At 35.8% G+C, this 18,308-nt stretch overlaps 1 protein-coding gene across 1 annotated transcript in view; it reads right to left on the bottom strand.

The window, feature by feature from the left end:
• hwt (SH2 domain-containing adapter heavyweight) overlaps window positions 1-18,308 on the bottom strand; it is a 251,695-nt gene that overhangs the window by 76,513 nt on the left and 156,874 nt on the right. Inside the window, exon 5 of the mRNA XM_089094872.1 lies at window positions 12,548-14,213. Within this exon, the coding sequence (XP_088950998.1) occupies window positions 12,548-14,213 (1,666 nt within the window). The remainder of the gene's footprint in view (window positions 1-12,547; window positions 14,214-18,308) is intronic.

Genomic DNA, 18,308 nt, shown 5'->3' with positions numbered 1-18,308 from the left:
TTTCTGTTGTGCAGGAAAACTGGAAGCAGTACTTGCATTTGAATAAATAGGAATTTCCTGAAGGTAAAGAAGCATGAATTGTTATTATTTTATACTTTTTAGACACCTTTTAAAAGTTGGAGGGAAGATTTTTATTGAGATTACGTAAAAATATATTTTCTAAATTATAAAGGCAAAAAATATCCCATCCCCCCTTTACTTACCGCTCTTGATAGCGAAATTAAGGCGCCCTGCCTTGAAAAGAGACTTTCCTATCAAAAGTTACGAAAAAGTTAGGTTTTTAAGAGTTGGACCTTACGAAATATTTTGGTCTGGTGGCAACCCTGATAGTACCGAAAATGTGTATGATAAGTTTGCATCTTTTACCGTCAAAGAGTTTATTTGCTTTAAGCTTGTGCAAGACTGCTCTCAATAGATTCTCAAATGGTTTTAATAGTAGATATACTGAATTTTGAGGTTTCCTTTCAATCCATTATTTCAGAATTTAAAGTATTAAAAAATAATACAGAAGGTAATGTTTTCCAACTGTATTCCCTCAACGGTATAAAAAATCTTAGAAAACATGAAAAAGAAAGGTTGCAAGAGCATCAGATGAATAAACAAAAGACTCAGTTGGAGGAAAATCGTGTATGATACAATTGCATCTTTCACCGTCAAAGGATTTATTTACTTTAGCCTAATCTTGTGCAAGACAGCTCTAAATAAATTTTCCGATGGATGCAATAGCATTTAATAAAGCTTCTGCAGGTCATGCTATTTAGAAGGCACTATCAGATTCAATGGACTTCATTATCAAATACACCTCATCCATTTACAATAGTTGAGACACAACAATATGTGATCAGCTTCTCTACTTCTCAAGTTTGACATGACAACCTGCTTAAAAGAAATTCACTCAATTGATGCTTATATATTTATAATAACTGTAATTGGCACTACTGGCTTTTCATATTTTTTTTTTAATTAACTAATCTTATTCATAAATTAATTAATAAAAAACTAATTAATTTATAACTTAATAATTAATTTTTTACGAAATGTCGAATTAATCTTATCCATATTCATTTGCTTAAATAGCTATTTTAGCACTCAAAAAAGAATAACTTATGCTTTTTTACTTTCTCAAAGAAAACACCAAAAAATGGTCGCTTGTTAAATCAAACAGTTTGTAGTAACGAACTGTAAGTAAGGAGCAATGCGGCTTAATAGTAACCGAAACCATAAAGACGAAATTTTGATATCAATAGAGACATCAAAAGAATTGGCTTAGTATGCTGATTTCAAATATACGAGATTCCTTAAGGCTAATGTAACTCGACAAAGTCAACAAGCCTGAGGAAATTTGCCTGATTTTCCAAAAAGGGGGGAACACCCCCCAAAATACAAGGAATCTTACTGAAAATCACAACTTCAGATCCAGAAAATCCTGCTGTAAAGGTTCTGAAAAATTTTTTGATTTTTGCCAGAAAAAGATTACGGATGCGTGTTTATTTACCAGGAACTGCTTGATACCCCTGACCCTGATAAAGCAAGGAATTTTGTCATTGTATTCCCGTGATAAAAAGTTGCATTGAGTAAAAAAAAATGTTAAAAAACTGCTTAGAAAAAATTAGTGTTTAAGAAAAATATTAAAGTAAACGAACAAAAAGGGCCTGCATACTAGAGGGATTGTATTAACCTTTACCTCACCATTGCAAAGTCTTTAACTCTTTAGTTTCCCCTTTTTCAGAAAAGTCCTCTCAACGAAATAAGAATCTGAGTCTTCTTAATATTCCCCAGAGAAACCATTTACTGTATATAATTTCCTTCACAGAGCCCCAGCTTGTATTGTGTGGCCTGTTGGTGAATGGAATATAAAATGGATTACTAAGTTCAATAGAAGGTATTATAAAACGTGGGTCGAAGCTATGATGAAAGCATACTGGCTAGTAAGGGGAGTCTGTCAAACTGCTTCTGAAAGGATAAGAATAGAAGATTATTGCAAACACATGCTGTTGTACTCCAAAGGAACAGAGTGAAAAATGCATTTTCTGGAAATATCAAACAATTACCCCATTTCTGAACATATATATTACCGTGCGAAAGTCATAAAGCTTAGAGAAAATAACAAGATATAGCGAAAGAATAATTGGTTGCAGGCTTTTTTGGAGGGGAGGGGACATGCCACAAATGCAAAATATAAAAAAAAAAGTAAGCAAATTATGTCTTACAGGACAAACCCACCCCCTACGTGCGTGACTAAAGGGTTGACAGACAAATTCATAAACTCATTGACTGTTTCTCCTTGCTGAAATCCATTTAAACAGTTCGTGGTAACGAACTGTAAGTAAGGAGCGACCCGGCTCAATAGTAACCGAAATTCTAAGAAACAGAGCTTTGATATCAATAGATATATCAAAAGAATAGGATTTTATACTGATTTCAAAAATACAAGTTTCATTAAGTTTAGTCTTACCCATCAAAGGTTACGAGCCTGAGAAAATTTGTCTTATTTTCGAAAAAAGGGGACACATCCCCTAAAAGTCATAGAATGTTAATGAAAATCACACCATCAGATTCAGCATATCAGAGAACCCAATTGAATAGATTTCAAGCTTCTATCTTTAAAACAACGTGGAATTATGCATTCTTTGCCAGAAGAAGGATCACGGATGCGTGTTTATTTTTTTTTTTTCCAGGGGTGATCGTATCGACCCAGTGGTCCTAGAATATCGTGAGAGGGCTAAATCAAACGAAAGTTAAAAGTTCTAGTGCCCTTTTTAAGTGATCAAAAAGATTGGAGGGTAACTAGGCCCCCTCCCCAACCCTTTTTCTCCAAAAGCGTCCGATTGAAATTTTCATATTGTCATTTTGTTCATCATAGTTGAAAGGCCCAATAACTATGTCTTTGGATATAACATGGACCCCCCCCCCGGCACCAGGAGGACGGTTGTTAAGTTATAAATCTTGCTGATTGTTTACGCATAGTATTTGTTATTGGGAAGCATGCATACATTTTTGGGTGGGAAGACGAATTTTCTACTGAGGGTTTTTTCATGGGGGAACTTTCCATAGGGAGGGAAGTTTCCAGTGGGTGAACTTGTCAGAAGAAATTATACACTGGGGAATTTGTCAAAATTCCAATACACAAATTCTTTTTATATTCCTTACTATCTCTTTTCCGTCTCAATTTTGCGCGTGGACTTGTTAAGGGTATTGTTCTGATTAAATTTTCACCAAGATTGAATTATCTAGAGGATATTTCTGTAGGGAAGGTATTTCTCCGTGGAGGTAGGGCAAGGTTTCCTGGGATTATTAAAAAAATGATCAGAAACTAAGTAAAAAAAAACAAGTTTTTTCAACTGAAACTAAGTAGCAACATTAAAACTTAAAACGAACAGAAATCATTACGAATGTAAAGGGGGTTGCCTCCTCCCCAACATCTCGCTCTTTACACTAAAGTTTGAATTTGTCCCAATTCTTTAAGAACGACTGCTGATACACAAGGGTCGTTTAATTGGAACAACAAGAAGCTTTTTTCAAAAGTACTAAAACACTTTAGCGTAAAGAGCGAGGTGTTGAGGAGGAGGTAACCCCTTTGATATAAGTAATAATTTACGTTTGTTTTAAGTTTTAATGTCGCTCCTTACTTTCGGTTGAAAAAACTTGTTTTTTCAAGAACTATAATTGTGCATGCAGTGGTATAGGTTTCCTCTTTGGACAGGGTTCGGACTCGCCTATAAATTCCAATAAATTCCTATATTTTAATGCACTCCTACAAAATGCCCATATTTTGGCTAAAATCCTATTATTCCTATATTTTTGGCTGAAGAGCACCAAGAACATTGCTCATGATTTGCAATTTTTACTGCTCATTAAGTAAGCCAAGATGTGCTTTACTTTGCTTTTGACTCTGCTTGTAGACTGTGCTGTCTGTCGGTGTAGATCGATAATTAATTACAACTGCTGAGCTGTTTGAACTTAACTAATGCTTTGTGTTGGTATTAGTAAGCTTCTTCTGCCTCGGCTATGCTGTTGTGTTGACTTAGTAGCCTATGTTTTGTTTTTTGTCATGTTGGGCCTGTCCAAAATGAGCGAAGATCAGTATATAGGCCAGCAGTCTCTGCTTAATGAGACTGTGAGTTCTTGTGACTTATGCGTTTCCTGGCTGAACGCTATAAAGAGCTGATGTGAATACGGCCCAGTATCGGACATATCCACATTTTTCTTTTTATGGCCTTTTAATCGCGGGATGCAATTTTGCAGGTGATGCTTGGTAGTTAAGTATGAGGCCTACCAAGTTCAATAGTTCATGGCTTGCTAAGACGGATTGCAGCGGTAGAAAGATTGCCGAATGGTGTAAGACTGGGAACGACCAGTACTCGTTCTTTTGCAAACTCTGCTCGACAAATCTGGGTTTTACAGCTGGGGTTGCTCAGCTAAACCAACATGTGCGATCTGCAGAACACAAACCCGCAGTTACTGCTCAACTACATCCACTACAGCTTCACCTGACCAGACAATCTCGAGTTGATGAAACAACCAAGGATAAACTATTAGTTAGTACAAACATGTTTTGTGAGCGTGATGCCACTTATAAAGCTGAGTTAATATGGGCACTTCAGACGGTACAGAGTTCTATGTCTTCTAACTCTTCAGACCATATTGTCGCAACCTTCCATGCAATGTTCCCCGGTAAGATCCCCGACGGAATGTCCCTATGTGCGAAGAAACTCACGTATCTGATCACCGATGCGCTGCATCCTTACTGTAAGCAAATGCTTGTGAAGGACATTTAGTTATATTTTGTACTAGAATATGACGAGACAACCAACAACGCTGGTATGAAAGAGTTACTGATACGTGTTTGATATTGGTCCTCATACAGAAACGAAATCCAGAGCAGACATTTATTCACAAGTTTTATGGGCCACGCGACAAGTGATGACCTGTATAGGAAGATTATGTCAGCCATTGATCAGAATCAGCTGCCACTTGAAAAACTGATCACGCTTGGAAGTGACGGACCAAACGTCAACAAAAGAGTTTGGAACAAGTTCAATGCCGAAATAAATGAAGTGACGGGAAAGGGAATGTTGAACATTGGTACTTGCAGCATCCATATAATTCATAACGCTTTCTTGAAAAGTCTTCAGGTGTTCGGAGAAGAAAGTTCTGACTTTGTTGTTCTTGTTCATTCATTTTTTGACGGCTGGCCTGCACGTTGTGAAGACTATTGAAAGTGCCAAAAGAAAGTGGGAGTGCCAGAGAATGCTTTCATGAAGCATGTCCCAAGCCGCTGGCTGACGATCGGACCTGCCCTCGCTAGAATCATACAACAGTGGCCGGCAATCTTAGAGTACTTCCTGAACTTCGTGACGAGCGAGAAAATCTGAAGAATCTTCTGTCCACTCCCAAAGTTCTGAAGATTGTGGCTTATATCAAAAGTACGACGACGAAGGCCCAAATCGAGTTTGTTCTAGCTTCAGTGGAACTGTTCATGAGTTTCACCCAACTTTTCAAGAAAGAAGAGCCTCTCATTCATGTTCTACACTCAGAGATCAAAAGACTAGTTGTGACGCTTTGCGGACGGGTCTGTACTCCAGATTTCGTGATCGAGACTGAAAATTTCTCACCAGAAATGTTGAACCTTGCTGAAAAATTTGCAGAAAAGCCCCTAGTTTCAGAAAATGTGGAACGAGCTTTCGGTGAGAAAGCAACACTGAAAGACAAGGCAATTTTCTTTGTCAATGTGCGAAAACATTTTATTGCGGGTATTCGCAATATTTTGAACAAATACCCTCTGGAAAAGGATGGTTTTCTAGAGGCTTTACGCTGTTTGAGTCCGATCAACATGAAGGATTCAAGAAGCATTGCAGACATAGCGACTGTGGCATGCGAGATTGCGGTTGGAGTAAGCTCAGACGTCGCCCAGGCTGAGTGGTTGCTTTTGCGAACGGAAACTAGACCCCGTGAGGACATTACTCGGATCGATCATATTTGGAGCCATTACTTTGGACTGGTGAATGAGCGCGGGGACAGCAAGTACCCGGAACGTACCAAGCTTATCAAAGCGGTGCTGACGTTGTCGCATTGGCAGCAAAGATGTTGAGCGTGGGTTCTCGCGTTCTGGTAGGATTCTCGGTGAAGACCAGGCCTTGATGTCTGAACGCGTTCTGTATGCGAGACTCATGGTATATGACACGTTGAGGCTTCATGGAGGAAAACCAGAACGGTTTGTTATTACAAAAGAGCTGTTGAATTTTGCACGTCCCGCACGGTCTCGGTATCAACAATATCTGGATGAAAAGAAAAAAGAAGAGCTATTCGAGAAGGAGAAAGCAGCTTTCGAAGAGGACAGCAAGAGGAAGTTGAAGGAGGTCCACGACAAAAAGAAAGAAATAGAAAACCTGGAAAGCAAAAGGAAAAAAACTTAGAGCATCAGAGCAAGAAAAGAGAACAGTAGCAGGTACTCTACTTCAGGAAGCAACCAACAGAATGAAAAAGGCTGCCGAGTCCAAGAGTTCCACAGACATTGCCCTAGCTGTTTCTTTGCTCGAAGGAGCTGTGAAGTCCAGAACAAGTGAAAGAGAGCAGATTGTGAAATCTGCGAGAATGGAGCAGTCTCTTGCAGAGAGAAAAACTGACCTCATATCGAAATTAATGCCCAAGAAGCAGCAAGAGTGATTCCAAATATATTACCTGTATCAAGTCAATCGTTGGCATAGTATGTGTATCTGATTTTTTACTGTTTTTTTACTATTTGTACACTTTGTATTTGAAATAAAAAAATAAAATAAATAAATAAATGCAAAAACTCGGGAAATGACGAATTTATGTGACCAGGCATCCCACGCCATCTACCACAGATCTGATCCCGAGGACTTCCGAATCCTATATTTGGCCTATATTTGGGCCCGGGAAATCTATAAAAATAGGACAGAGCCTATAATTTGAAACGAACCGACCTGTCCGAACCCTGTCTTTGGAGTTATGAATTACTCGCTAGGATTTGGTAAATACTCATTTATATCATCATTTATACGTGTGTTTGTATTTGACGTGATTCATCAAGCTTTTTGCTATTTCGGCAAATTAAGAATATTCTATTCAACTTAATCCATTGTATTCAAACAAGGTTTCTAAGCAGGCTATTGCGTATTCTTCTGCCTAACGTTTCTAGAAATTACTATGCTATAAATTTTGTCACTTTGCCATTTGTCCTTGATTTTTTTTTTTTTTCATCAGTCCTTATTAGTAAGACATTTATGTACATTCGATTATATCTATTGTCAGTTACCATAACCGTTGTCTTTGAATGTGCTTGCAACCAGTAAAGCTTGATAGCAAACATAATTTAGTTGGCTTGATAGTGTAATTTGTTGGCATTATGTACAAAAAGGCATAATGCCTTTTTGTCAAAAACGTACCCGTCAAAAAGCTGGTTTTATTGGCTCTTGGCGGCTTTTTGAGCCTGGACTTTTTCGCAGACTGGTTCCTTGTTTAGCTTGTCAACTCGCGCCTTTAACATTGTCAAAAGGTATTAGCAAATGGGCCCCGCGCTGGGATCACAATGTCTTTACTTTCAAATTATTTGAGCCCGAGTCACTAAAAATTAATCACAAAGAAGCACAAGAAAACCAGAAGGCACGTGAAGTAAAAGGGTTAAAATCAGTCAAAGCCATTGCTTTGGTCGTTATTTTATTCAGAGTTTCAGAATTCTTTTTTAAATGTTTTCCATTGGAATTATCTAAGGACAGTCGTAGGTACTGATCCATTCGACAAACCGTACATGAAACGGTAAGCTGTGCGAAAACCATAGTTCGATTCTACTTTTTAGGGCCATAAAGAAAGTAATTTTAAGATGGCTAGACCACGCTTCACGGATGAAGGATGATATATTACCAAAGACTGTGCTTTTTGGTCATCCACCTCGGACCAAACAAAAAGCAAGGCGTCACCGGAGGGCTTGAGAAGAGGTCATAAAGAAGAATTTCTAGGAGATTGGAACTTCATGGGAGGGGTAAAGAGTAAAGCTGTGAATAGAATGGTATGGAGGAGAAGCATTCGCGGCTGTAATGGCGTCAGACGTTTGGCTTGGGACTTTTTTGTCACAATCTTTTCTTTTTGTCAATGCTAGTTAGTTTTTGATTGCAGTTCCACCCATACTGGCTCTGCGTGGATAGTTTTTTAATTTGAAGCTATTAGTGGTCCTGTCTACTAGTTTATTGTGAACATGCAAAGAGTTTTACATTAGAACAATTTAAAGTATATAATTTATCTCCTTGTACAAATAACTCAAGCTAGTTCAAACTCTAGTCCGAGCCAAACATAAACCGAACATATACTCTTAGAACTATCGACATTTTATCTTTAAACCTTTTTTATTTCATATTATACGCTCGAAAAGCTTCGAAAGATTCATTACTTGGGGGAGGAGGTTTAACCGGCGATACTGTTTATCCGCCAGAACCCTGCTCGACTCAGGAAACTAAAGCCACCCAAGCACCTCTTGTGGAAGTGTTTGTCTTATATTTCTATGATTCAAGGAAACTAAAAGTTTCTATTAGCTCATAAGCGAGACAGAGCAAACAAGTTTCGTTTAGTCAACCCACGTTGTGGCAGTTCGAAGAATAATAATACAGTTTTTCTAATGAAAATAGTGACCGTGACTTAATTTTAAAACCGACGAAGTTTCCAATAATAAAGATTGAATTGGAAGTCAAATAGAATTATTCAGTACTAGAGAGGGGTACTGCCATAATTCCACCTTCTAGATTAGGCCTACAGTAATTCATGAAACATTTATGAGATGGCCATTAGAGACTTTTCCAATCAATCAATCATTTTAATCGTACTAAAGCACTATTACAAACGTGAAATGGTTATTCGGACCAAGAAGCTTAACTTCTTGGCTATAATCAAAACTATAATTAAGACTATATAATTATAATATTATAATCCATATTATTATAATATTAAATTTAAAAAAAAATATAAAAACAATTTCAATTTTTTATTAGTAACTATAGTTTTTAAAAATTATAAAAACTATTATAATTCGGCCATACAATAGAATAAAAAAAAACTAACAGAACCATAAACAATAGGCTAAATCACATAATGCATACAAAATAAAGGTACTTATGTACTATCTGTAACACACGCGAAAAGTGAAATCTGGTTAATACTAATGAAATAAAACACAATAGGATGAAAATGTAATAGTTTAGAAACAAATTTCGGCTATATATTTGCACATTAGGGGGTTGGGGGGAAATAAACCATAGCATATATTAAATACGTAACCTAACCTAACCAAACGTAGGTACCTTTTTCTCCCTAAGCCCCAAAAAACAATAGTTTGAATATTGTAAACGCAATGAGAAACCACGGTATCCAATCCAATTGTCTATTTAAAGAAACCCGTTTGACCAGTTCCTTAAGCATCTTCCCTATATAATATGGCGCGTGTGTTACAGATAGTACATGAGTACCAAAATAAAGATACAGGAGAATATACACTAGAATTAAAAAAAAAGAAAGAAAGAAGAAAGCAAGAACTTCTTCGAAAGGCTCTAGGAAGGCTGTAGAATTACATTTTTAAAGGACCAAAAGTCGTTAAATGAGACAGGGTCTGGGCCCCAAACTCTCCTCCTAAATAAAGACCAATTCATCTTTATGACATGTAAAAAGCCCAGGTATTTATGTATTATACCGCCAACACTCAAGGAGTGAAGCTAGGTTAATCCAAATGAAAAATACCATAACATGATGAAAATATAATACTTTAGAAACGACTTTGGGCTATCTATTTGCACATTAGGGGGGTGGGGTAACCTAACCTAGCCTAAACAACACCCCCCCACCCCTAATGTGCAAAAATATAGCCTAAATCATATAATTCCAAGGTATTCTGTCACCCATCACTTATTTTCCCCTGAGCGTAAGCTAATTGTTTCTTAATACCGAAAGATAAAACCGGTTTGTTCTCGAGTTTTACACAGCGTAAACTTGAGTGTTGGCGATATAATAGGCCTACATAAGTACCAAGACCTATTTTGTTACGTGACGTTCCGTTTTCAATCACTTCGCGGCGACCCTTGACGACTGAAGGTGATCAACGCCTCCGCCTAAACAATTGCCCTGTTGTTGACTTCTTTGGTTCATTAAATGTTCCGTCATAATCTGTATGCAACATCAAATGTTGGGTTCAATATGTTCTGTTTTTTTTTATATTTCGTCCAATTTTAATTATTACAATAGGTTTCATTTCAGTTAATCGTTTACGATACTGTGCAGGAGGGATGAATTTATTTTCGAAGTTTTTTCTTTTAAAATTAAAATTCAAAATGGTTTCTATGCACAAGAGATACATATTTTTGCATTTTTCTTTCTAAAATTAAAATTTCAAATAAGATTCTAAAACTCATAAGCCTTTGCTGAATTTTCTAGGTTTATCCAAACAGGCGAACAATTTTGGGAATGGGAATGGACCCGAACTCTCTTTTCTCCAGTGTCCATGAATATTAAGAATCCTCACTCATTTGTGCTTGACGCATTTTTCCTTTCATCGACATCAATTTTTAGTTAAAAATTTTTCAAATACAGGATTACTCTCCTAAAAAATTACACCAAGTTCAACTGTCTATTCTTTGATTCTAATTACTCTGTTAAAAACGGTTTCGGTATGAGAGACTCATGCATAAAAAATCGGTACTTATGTATTATACCAAGACACAGTCAAGAAGTTTGCTGAATGCAAGATCTGAGAAAACCAGTTTCACAGCCACAAAGAAAAATGACTGGTGACAAAAACTATAGGACTTGTGTAATTTGGGCTATACATTTGCAAATTAGGGGGGTGGGGGTAAGGTTAGGTTACTTAATACCCCCCCCCCCCCCTAATATGCAAATATATAGCCCAAATTATATCATTGTATAAACTAAAGTATTATATTTTCATCATGTTTTGTTATATTTCATTATACCTAACTTCACTTCTTGAATATCTTCGGTATAATACATAAGTACCAAAAAAATCTATAAGAAACCGTCATATTACGTCAAACGTTGATCAAACAGTTCGTGGTACGAACAGTAAATAAGGAGTGACCCGGCCCAACAAGTAACCAAAACTCTAAAAAAAAGAAACTACCGGTATGATAAAAGTTGATATATCAAGATATAAAGCTTTTTGTGCCGATTCCAAATATATAAAGTTCCTTAAGTTTAATGTTACCCGTCAAAAGCTAAGGGCCTAAGAAAATTGGTCTGATTTCCGAAAAAGGGGGAAACACCCTAAAAATTCAAGCGAACTTAATAAAAATCAAGCCATCAGATTCAGCATAGAATGGAGCCCTATTATATAGGTTTCAAGCACCTCTCTACAAAAAACTGTTGTTTTTTCCCCATGGGTGATCGGACTCAGGGGTGATTGTGAATTTTTCAATAGTAAGGGTGTTTCCCAGGGTACATTTTTCACAGAGAGGGAAGGTGGATTTCCCGTCATGATTTGAAAAACGGTCAGAAATTAAATAAAGAAAACATATTTTTTTCAACTGAAAGGAAGGTGCAACATTAAACTTAAAACGAACGAAAATTATTCTGTATATGAGGAGCTGCCCCTTTCTCAATCCTCGGTCTTTATGCTAAAGTTTGTTTTTTTATCCCTATCCTTTAAGAACAACTCCTAGAACACAATTGCCATTTAGTTAGAACAAGAAGCTTATTTAAAGCAGAAAAAGCAAGGATGAAGAAGGGGCAAAAGAAATATGGGTGAAAATCAGCAAAAAAACTAAAAATACTAGCCATCAAACAGATAGTGTAACATTCTTTTAAAAGTGTAGTTGTCTTCGGGAATTAACAGATAGTTTATATCTATTTTTTTTATGGACGAAAACGTTGCTAAGTTGAACTAATTAGTTCTGCTATTTTATTTTTACGCTTCAATGTGGCAACACCGACAAAATGTGAAACTGCCCTAAAGAACCCATAATATTGAAAAAACTAAAAGGAAAATAACTGAGAATCGTTGAATTTTGGTAAAAATAGACCCAACATGGGTGTAAAGAACAAGAAATATCCATGTTCTCGGTACTTTCAAGTTCTCAGCTCAGCGTATCAATACACTTGCCAAGATGAATATAAGCTGCATCATCCGGAGCCTCATTAGTGTGTTGGAGAGAAAAAGTTTTATGATTAGAGTTTATAAATCGTTGAACTAGTTAACAAATAAAGTTTATTATCTTCCAGTATTCCTTCTTTATATAAATTAGTTTATTCGTCATTTTATAGAGATCAATATTCTCTTATTCTCTTTTTTTTGTATTTCTATTGTACACAGGAACATATGGAGGGTGGGACTTCCTCATCCCATACATTCCATAAAACCTACCTATGGTTCCTTTTATTTTCGAATGTATCCCCTCAAGATGTTGCTCCTCCAGGAAAAAATCCTGTGTACACGCAACCCGGAATTGTGTTGGGCAGTAATTGTATGGCCAACATTCTACTTTGGTCTAAAAAAGGAATTAACTAATTTATATATTAAGCCCCAGAGACCTACCTGATCAAAGAATTTGGTCTCCTCCTTAGTTTTGGCATTGGAAAAGGTAGTTCTTCATTTGGACTAGATTTAGTACTATGACTCTCTTTGGATCCTCCAATTTTAGTCTGACCTCGTCTCCGTAATTTAGGCATTGGAAACGGGACACTGTCACAGCCTTGTTCCTCCTTTGTCGGTCCTAACGAAATCCCGCTGTCAGAGGCGTGATCAGATTGGACAGTAACATAGGGATAGTTTCCAGCTGACAGCTGGAGGGAAAGGGACTTTCTACTAGGCTTTTTAGGAGCCTCTTTTTCCACGGAGATCTTATCCTCTGTTGTTGTTTGCTCAAACAAAAAATCGCGAAGATCATCATCAGGACTTGTAGAAAAACCTTTATTTTCCGAAGACACGTCCTGAGACTTATCAGAAATAGGGGATAATATTTGTTGGAATCTTCTTGCAGAAAGAGTCATTGAAGGTTTAATAACTCGAGATTGGTTTGCTTGTGAAGGAAGATCTAGAGATAAGTTTTGTCGCTTTTTTGAGTGATCGTCAGAGTTATGAGAGCTTAAGGAACTTGAGGTACTTCTTGCACTATCACTAGCACTAGATCGTATACTTTCTAAGCTGCTTACGGTACTACTACTACTCCCCATGCTATCTGAGCTAGCATATCGATTTTTGTTCTGGTTTTTATTGTTTGACTGATACCTATACTTATCAATTTCAAGATTCCCCATTTCACGGGAAATGGTATTAATTGATCTTTCATTATTTTCCAAATTTATTGCCAACTTTTTGAATTTGGGTACGAGTGGAACTGATGAAGGGGGTGTCACAGAAAAACTATATATCGAACAAGTGTCATTGTCATTTTTAGTCACTGAAGTTTCATTGTTCTTTTCTTCTGCAAAATTATCAATTCTTCTCGATCTCGGCAACTTTGTCTCCCCTTCATTATCAACTTTCGTCTCTGATGGAGATAGTTTATTAGTTTTATTTTTACTTTTCCAAAAGCGGCGTAGGATACTGTTTCTGGTCTCATTGTCTGGTGTGATATTTTGTCCTCCGCTTCGGGAACGACTGTCAAACGCAGTCTCATAAATCTGCTTGTGACGCATAGTGGATATCAGCTGTACAAAATCTCGGTCAAGTCCTTCTTTGGCAGTCAAAATCTGGCAGATGTCATCAAGCAGCGGAGCGTTATCACCGCCTACCGCAACACACTCGTAGTAAGGCTCATCAATCAGAGTAGGACAAGAAGACAATGCTTTTTCTTTGACTAATGATGAATATTCATTACCAACGGGAATATTTAATTTATAGACTTGATCAAATGCAGATTTCCTAAGAGTGCCGTCTCTCTCAAAATTTTCATCACAAGCCACCGAATATCGCTTTTGTTTGTTAATTCTTTTCTTCAGTAAATGACTAGGGTCAACTTTAGCATACTCAGGTACAACCTGAGAAAAGTATAATTCGTTGTCGTACTCAGTATTGTTATGCACTAAATCAGATAGTCTATCTTCAATATACTCATCTTCATAAACTAGGTCAATCAAGGTTTCTTGCTCCTCCTGAAGTTTACTAATTTGGACCCGAGTTACAAGCCTATCAGCTGAGTCGTAATCGTAGGAGGTGCAGATGTCTTCATAAGCATTATCATTAGCATCTTTTCGGCGGCCTAAAAGAAAAAAAAATAACAAGTCATTGGAAGTTGATTACATTCAAGCAACTAGACGATAAATCTTTTTCTTTTTTTCTGTACTAACTTCAAAACAAGTTCTAAAGCACTTTTTCTCGTCTCTGGTTTCTTAATTAAATGCTTGTTTTGACACCACCATTCTTTTGTCTTGACATAAATGGAAAGCGTGCGCAGTTTTTTATATTTTGCCACCTATTGGGGGGTGTGTAGACACGAATAAACCCACAAAAATTTCCCCGGACTAGTGATTTTCTCGTTTTACTTACCTTACATGAAACAATAAATGTGTGACATATAGGGTACGATCCCATTTTCTAAGGCTATAATTAAAATAAATATAAAAAAATAAAGATGTCAAGGCCACGGTCTACTCATCAAGGATGACAGACTGCCGAAGTATTTTTAACCATCCATCTGGGGCCACACAGAAAGGGGGTCATTCCCAGATGATATGAGAAGAGGCCATATTGAAAGATTTATAGGACTTTGAAACTTCAAGGGAGGGGCTAAAGAGTGAAGCTTTGAATGGATTGGAGTGGAGGAGGCGTTTGTTCTGCTGTATTGGCCTCAGGCTGCTTGGTGCTACAGTGAGTTGTTAGTATATATATATATATGTATATATATATATATATATATATATATATATATATATATATATATATATATATATATATATATATATATATATATATATATATATATATATATATATATATATATATATATATGTATATATAAATGTTGAATTAATCAACCATTGTCATGAGTTTGCTGGATTATAGCACTGAGAAAACTTGTTTTAAAGAGCCATATTTCCGTTTCACTGCACTTTGAATGCATACAAGTTTAAAGGATCCTTTACATTGATTAAATGAACAAAAAAACAAGTTTTTTTCAGCTGAAAGTAAGGAGCAACATTAAAACTTAAAACGAACAGAAATTATTAGGTATATGAAGGGGAATACCCCTCCTCAACACCTCGCTCTTTATACTACAGTTTTTTAGTACTTTTTAAAAGTTTCTTATTGTAGGGAAAAAGGGTAACAAATGTGTGTGTATGTGTGGGTATATATATATATATATATATATATATATATATATATATATATATATATATATATATATATATATATATATATATATATATATATATATATATATATATATATATATATATATATATATATATATATATATATATATATATATATATATATATATATATATATATATATATATATATATATATATATATATATATATATATATATATATATATATATATATATATATATATATATATATATATATATATATATATATATGTATGTATGTATGTATGTGTAAATGTATATGTATGTATGTATGTATATATGTGTATGTATGTATGTATTTGTATGTATATAGTAAGGAGAAGTATGCCCAAAGATTGCCGAGTTGTCAACGTCACCGTGACATTACTAGTGGTCAATAGCAAAAAAAAAGCCTCTAATGTCTCATCTCATTGTTTTTAATGTATATTTTATAAGCTATAGGATTTATTCTGTGATGCATAAAATTTATTTGCCATTTAACAAATGATATAGGAATTTATTAGACTTTCTGTTTAACCTTTATGATATATGAATGGGCAGACCGTTACGTCCAGTATTTTAGTGTTGATTTAAGTTCCCACAGTTGATTTAAGTTTCCACTTGTATGTCTTTTTTTTCTCGTTATACATGTTGGTACTGTATTCGTTAACTATTTGTGTTTCTTTTCTCTTTTTTTTCTCTCTCTTTGTTTGTACTCCTCTAGTGCATTTTTAATCTATCAATATAGGGCAAAAATAAATTATTATTATTAGTATTATTATTATTATTGTTGTTGTTGTTCTAATTAAACGACCCTTGTGTTTCAGGAGTCGTTCTTAAAGAAATGGGAAAGAATTAAAACTTTAGCGTCAAGAGCGAGGCTTTGAAGAGGGGGAAATCCCCTTCATATACATAATAATTTCAGTTCGTTTTAAGTTTTAATGTTGCTCCTTACTTTCAGCTGAAAAAACATAATTTTTTATTTAGTTTCTGATCGGTTTTTAAATAATGCCGGGAAATCTGGCCCCTACTCCATGGAGAAATCCTCATCCCGGAAATTTTCTCAAGACAATTCATTCCCCGTAAAAATTTACCCCTGGCAATTACACTAACAACACCACGCGTAAAATTGAGACGGGAAAGATAAAGCAAGACATACACCTGTAAAAAGAATTTTGTTTAGGAAATCTGACATATTCCCCCAGTGTATAATTTCCCCTGACAAGTTCACCCCCTGGAAACTTCCCTCCCCATACAAAATTCCCGGTACTGTGCTAAAATCCAGGACACATGCGACAAAGACTGCATACGCTGCCTTGTGAGGAATAAACAAAGGGTTTCTCACTTCGGGAATTATATTTAAGCTTTAGTTTTTTGGGGTTTAGGGGGACTAAAAGGTACCTAGGTTGGGTTAAAAGATTAGATTAAGTTAGGTTAGGTTACGTTTTTAATATATTCTATGCTTTAAACCCACCCCCTCCCCCCTAATGTGCAAATATATAGCCCAAATTTGTTCATAAACTATTATATTTTCATCCTATTTTGTTTTATTTCATAAGCATTAATCAAACTTCACTTCTCGCATGTGTCCTGGATTTTAAAACCCTTCTGAAAAAAAAACAGCAGAAACATTGTTCCCCCCCCCCATACGAAAAGGTATATATACTTCCCGATAACAAATACTATATGTAAACAATGGGGAAATTTTATGACTTAAAGACGTTTCCTCTGGGGCCTTCGTGGGGAGGGGGGGTTCATGTTGCATCCAAAGGCATAGCTATTTGGCCTATCAATTATAATAAACAAAATGGCTATCTTAAAATTTTGATCGGACGATTTTGGAGGAAAAGGGTCAGGGGAGAGGCCTACTTGCCCTCCAATCTTTTTGGTGACTTAAAAAGGGCACAAGAACGTTTAATTTCAGTTCGAATGAGCCCTCTCACGAAATTCTATGAATATTGGGTCGATACGATCGTCGATCACCCCTGAAAAAAAAACGACAAAAAAATTATACACATCCGTGATCTTTCTTCTGGCAAAAAATAAGAAATTCCACATTTTTGCAGATAGCCGATTCTTGTGATATATCTGTTGATATCAAAATTCTGTTTTATAGAGTTTCGGTCAGTATTGAGCCGGGTCGCTCCTTACTTACAGTTCATTGCCCCAAACTGTTTGATAATGAAAGATTCCAAATTACTTTTAATGCTTATGTTGTTACGTTTCATGTTAACAGCTCTTAAATGTCGCCCCCTTCATATTGAAACTGTTTCCTTCACACTGGAACGCAATTTTATCATATCAGCATGCTTATAAAAATGAACACAATCGTCATTCGCAGAAGCTTTATTTTGCAAGACATGACTCCAACAAACACTGACGGTGAAGATGATTCGAGAGTCGCTGCTACCTTGCTATCCTTGATGATTCCCAATCAGCAAGGAAAATATGTTGTCAAATTTCTGGCATTTTCCACGAGACAAGAAATTTCTGCTTTTTTTCTAATTCTGTTTACATTAAATAAATATTTACTTTTTTCCCGTTTCTTTTTCCTTGAAAGCAGGGTCATTTGAGCAGCACAAATATTATTTAGCTTCTGCAAACTCAATAATTTTTGTCATCTAAAAGATTCATTGTTGCCTTGTAAATGTAAATGTACAAAGTTGAAATTATTTTAACTCATTCTATCAAGGGTCTTGCGTTCCGCTCCGTCTTACCGTTAAGTTAACGTAAGGTTCTTCATAGGGTTACTAAACCTTGCGGAATTTAGTGTGAAGGGAGCCTGTAACGCCAAAACGCAGTATGAACGGGCCTTGGATGTTCCTTTTTAAGACAAAAAGGTGAAATAGCACAACACTGCATATCCTATAGGTTTGCAAGCGTTTTTAATGAAAACGTCTTAAATTTTTTCTGAATATTTGAGTGTTGATATTTACAAGACTATTTTCAGATTTTTTTTTTCTCTCTGAATTACTGTGGTGTATCATTTCTAGATCATGAT

The sequence above is a fragment of the Artemia sp. Qi Xiang Cuo genome, chromosome 9 (genome assembly GCF_049724085.1).
Source record: "Artemia sp. Qi Xiang Cuo chromosome 9, ASM4972408v1, whole genome shotgun sequence".
Lineage (NCBI taxonomy): Eukaryota > Metazoa > Arthropoda > Branchiopoda > Anostraca > Artemiidae > Artemia > Artemia sp. Qi Xiang Cuo.
This window is presented reverse-complemented; position numbering and strand designations above follow the sequence as displayed.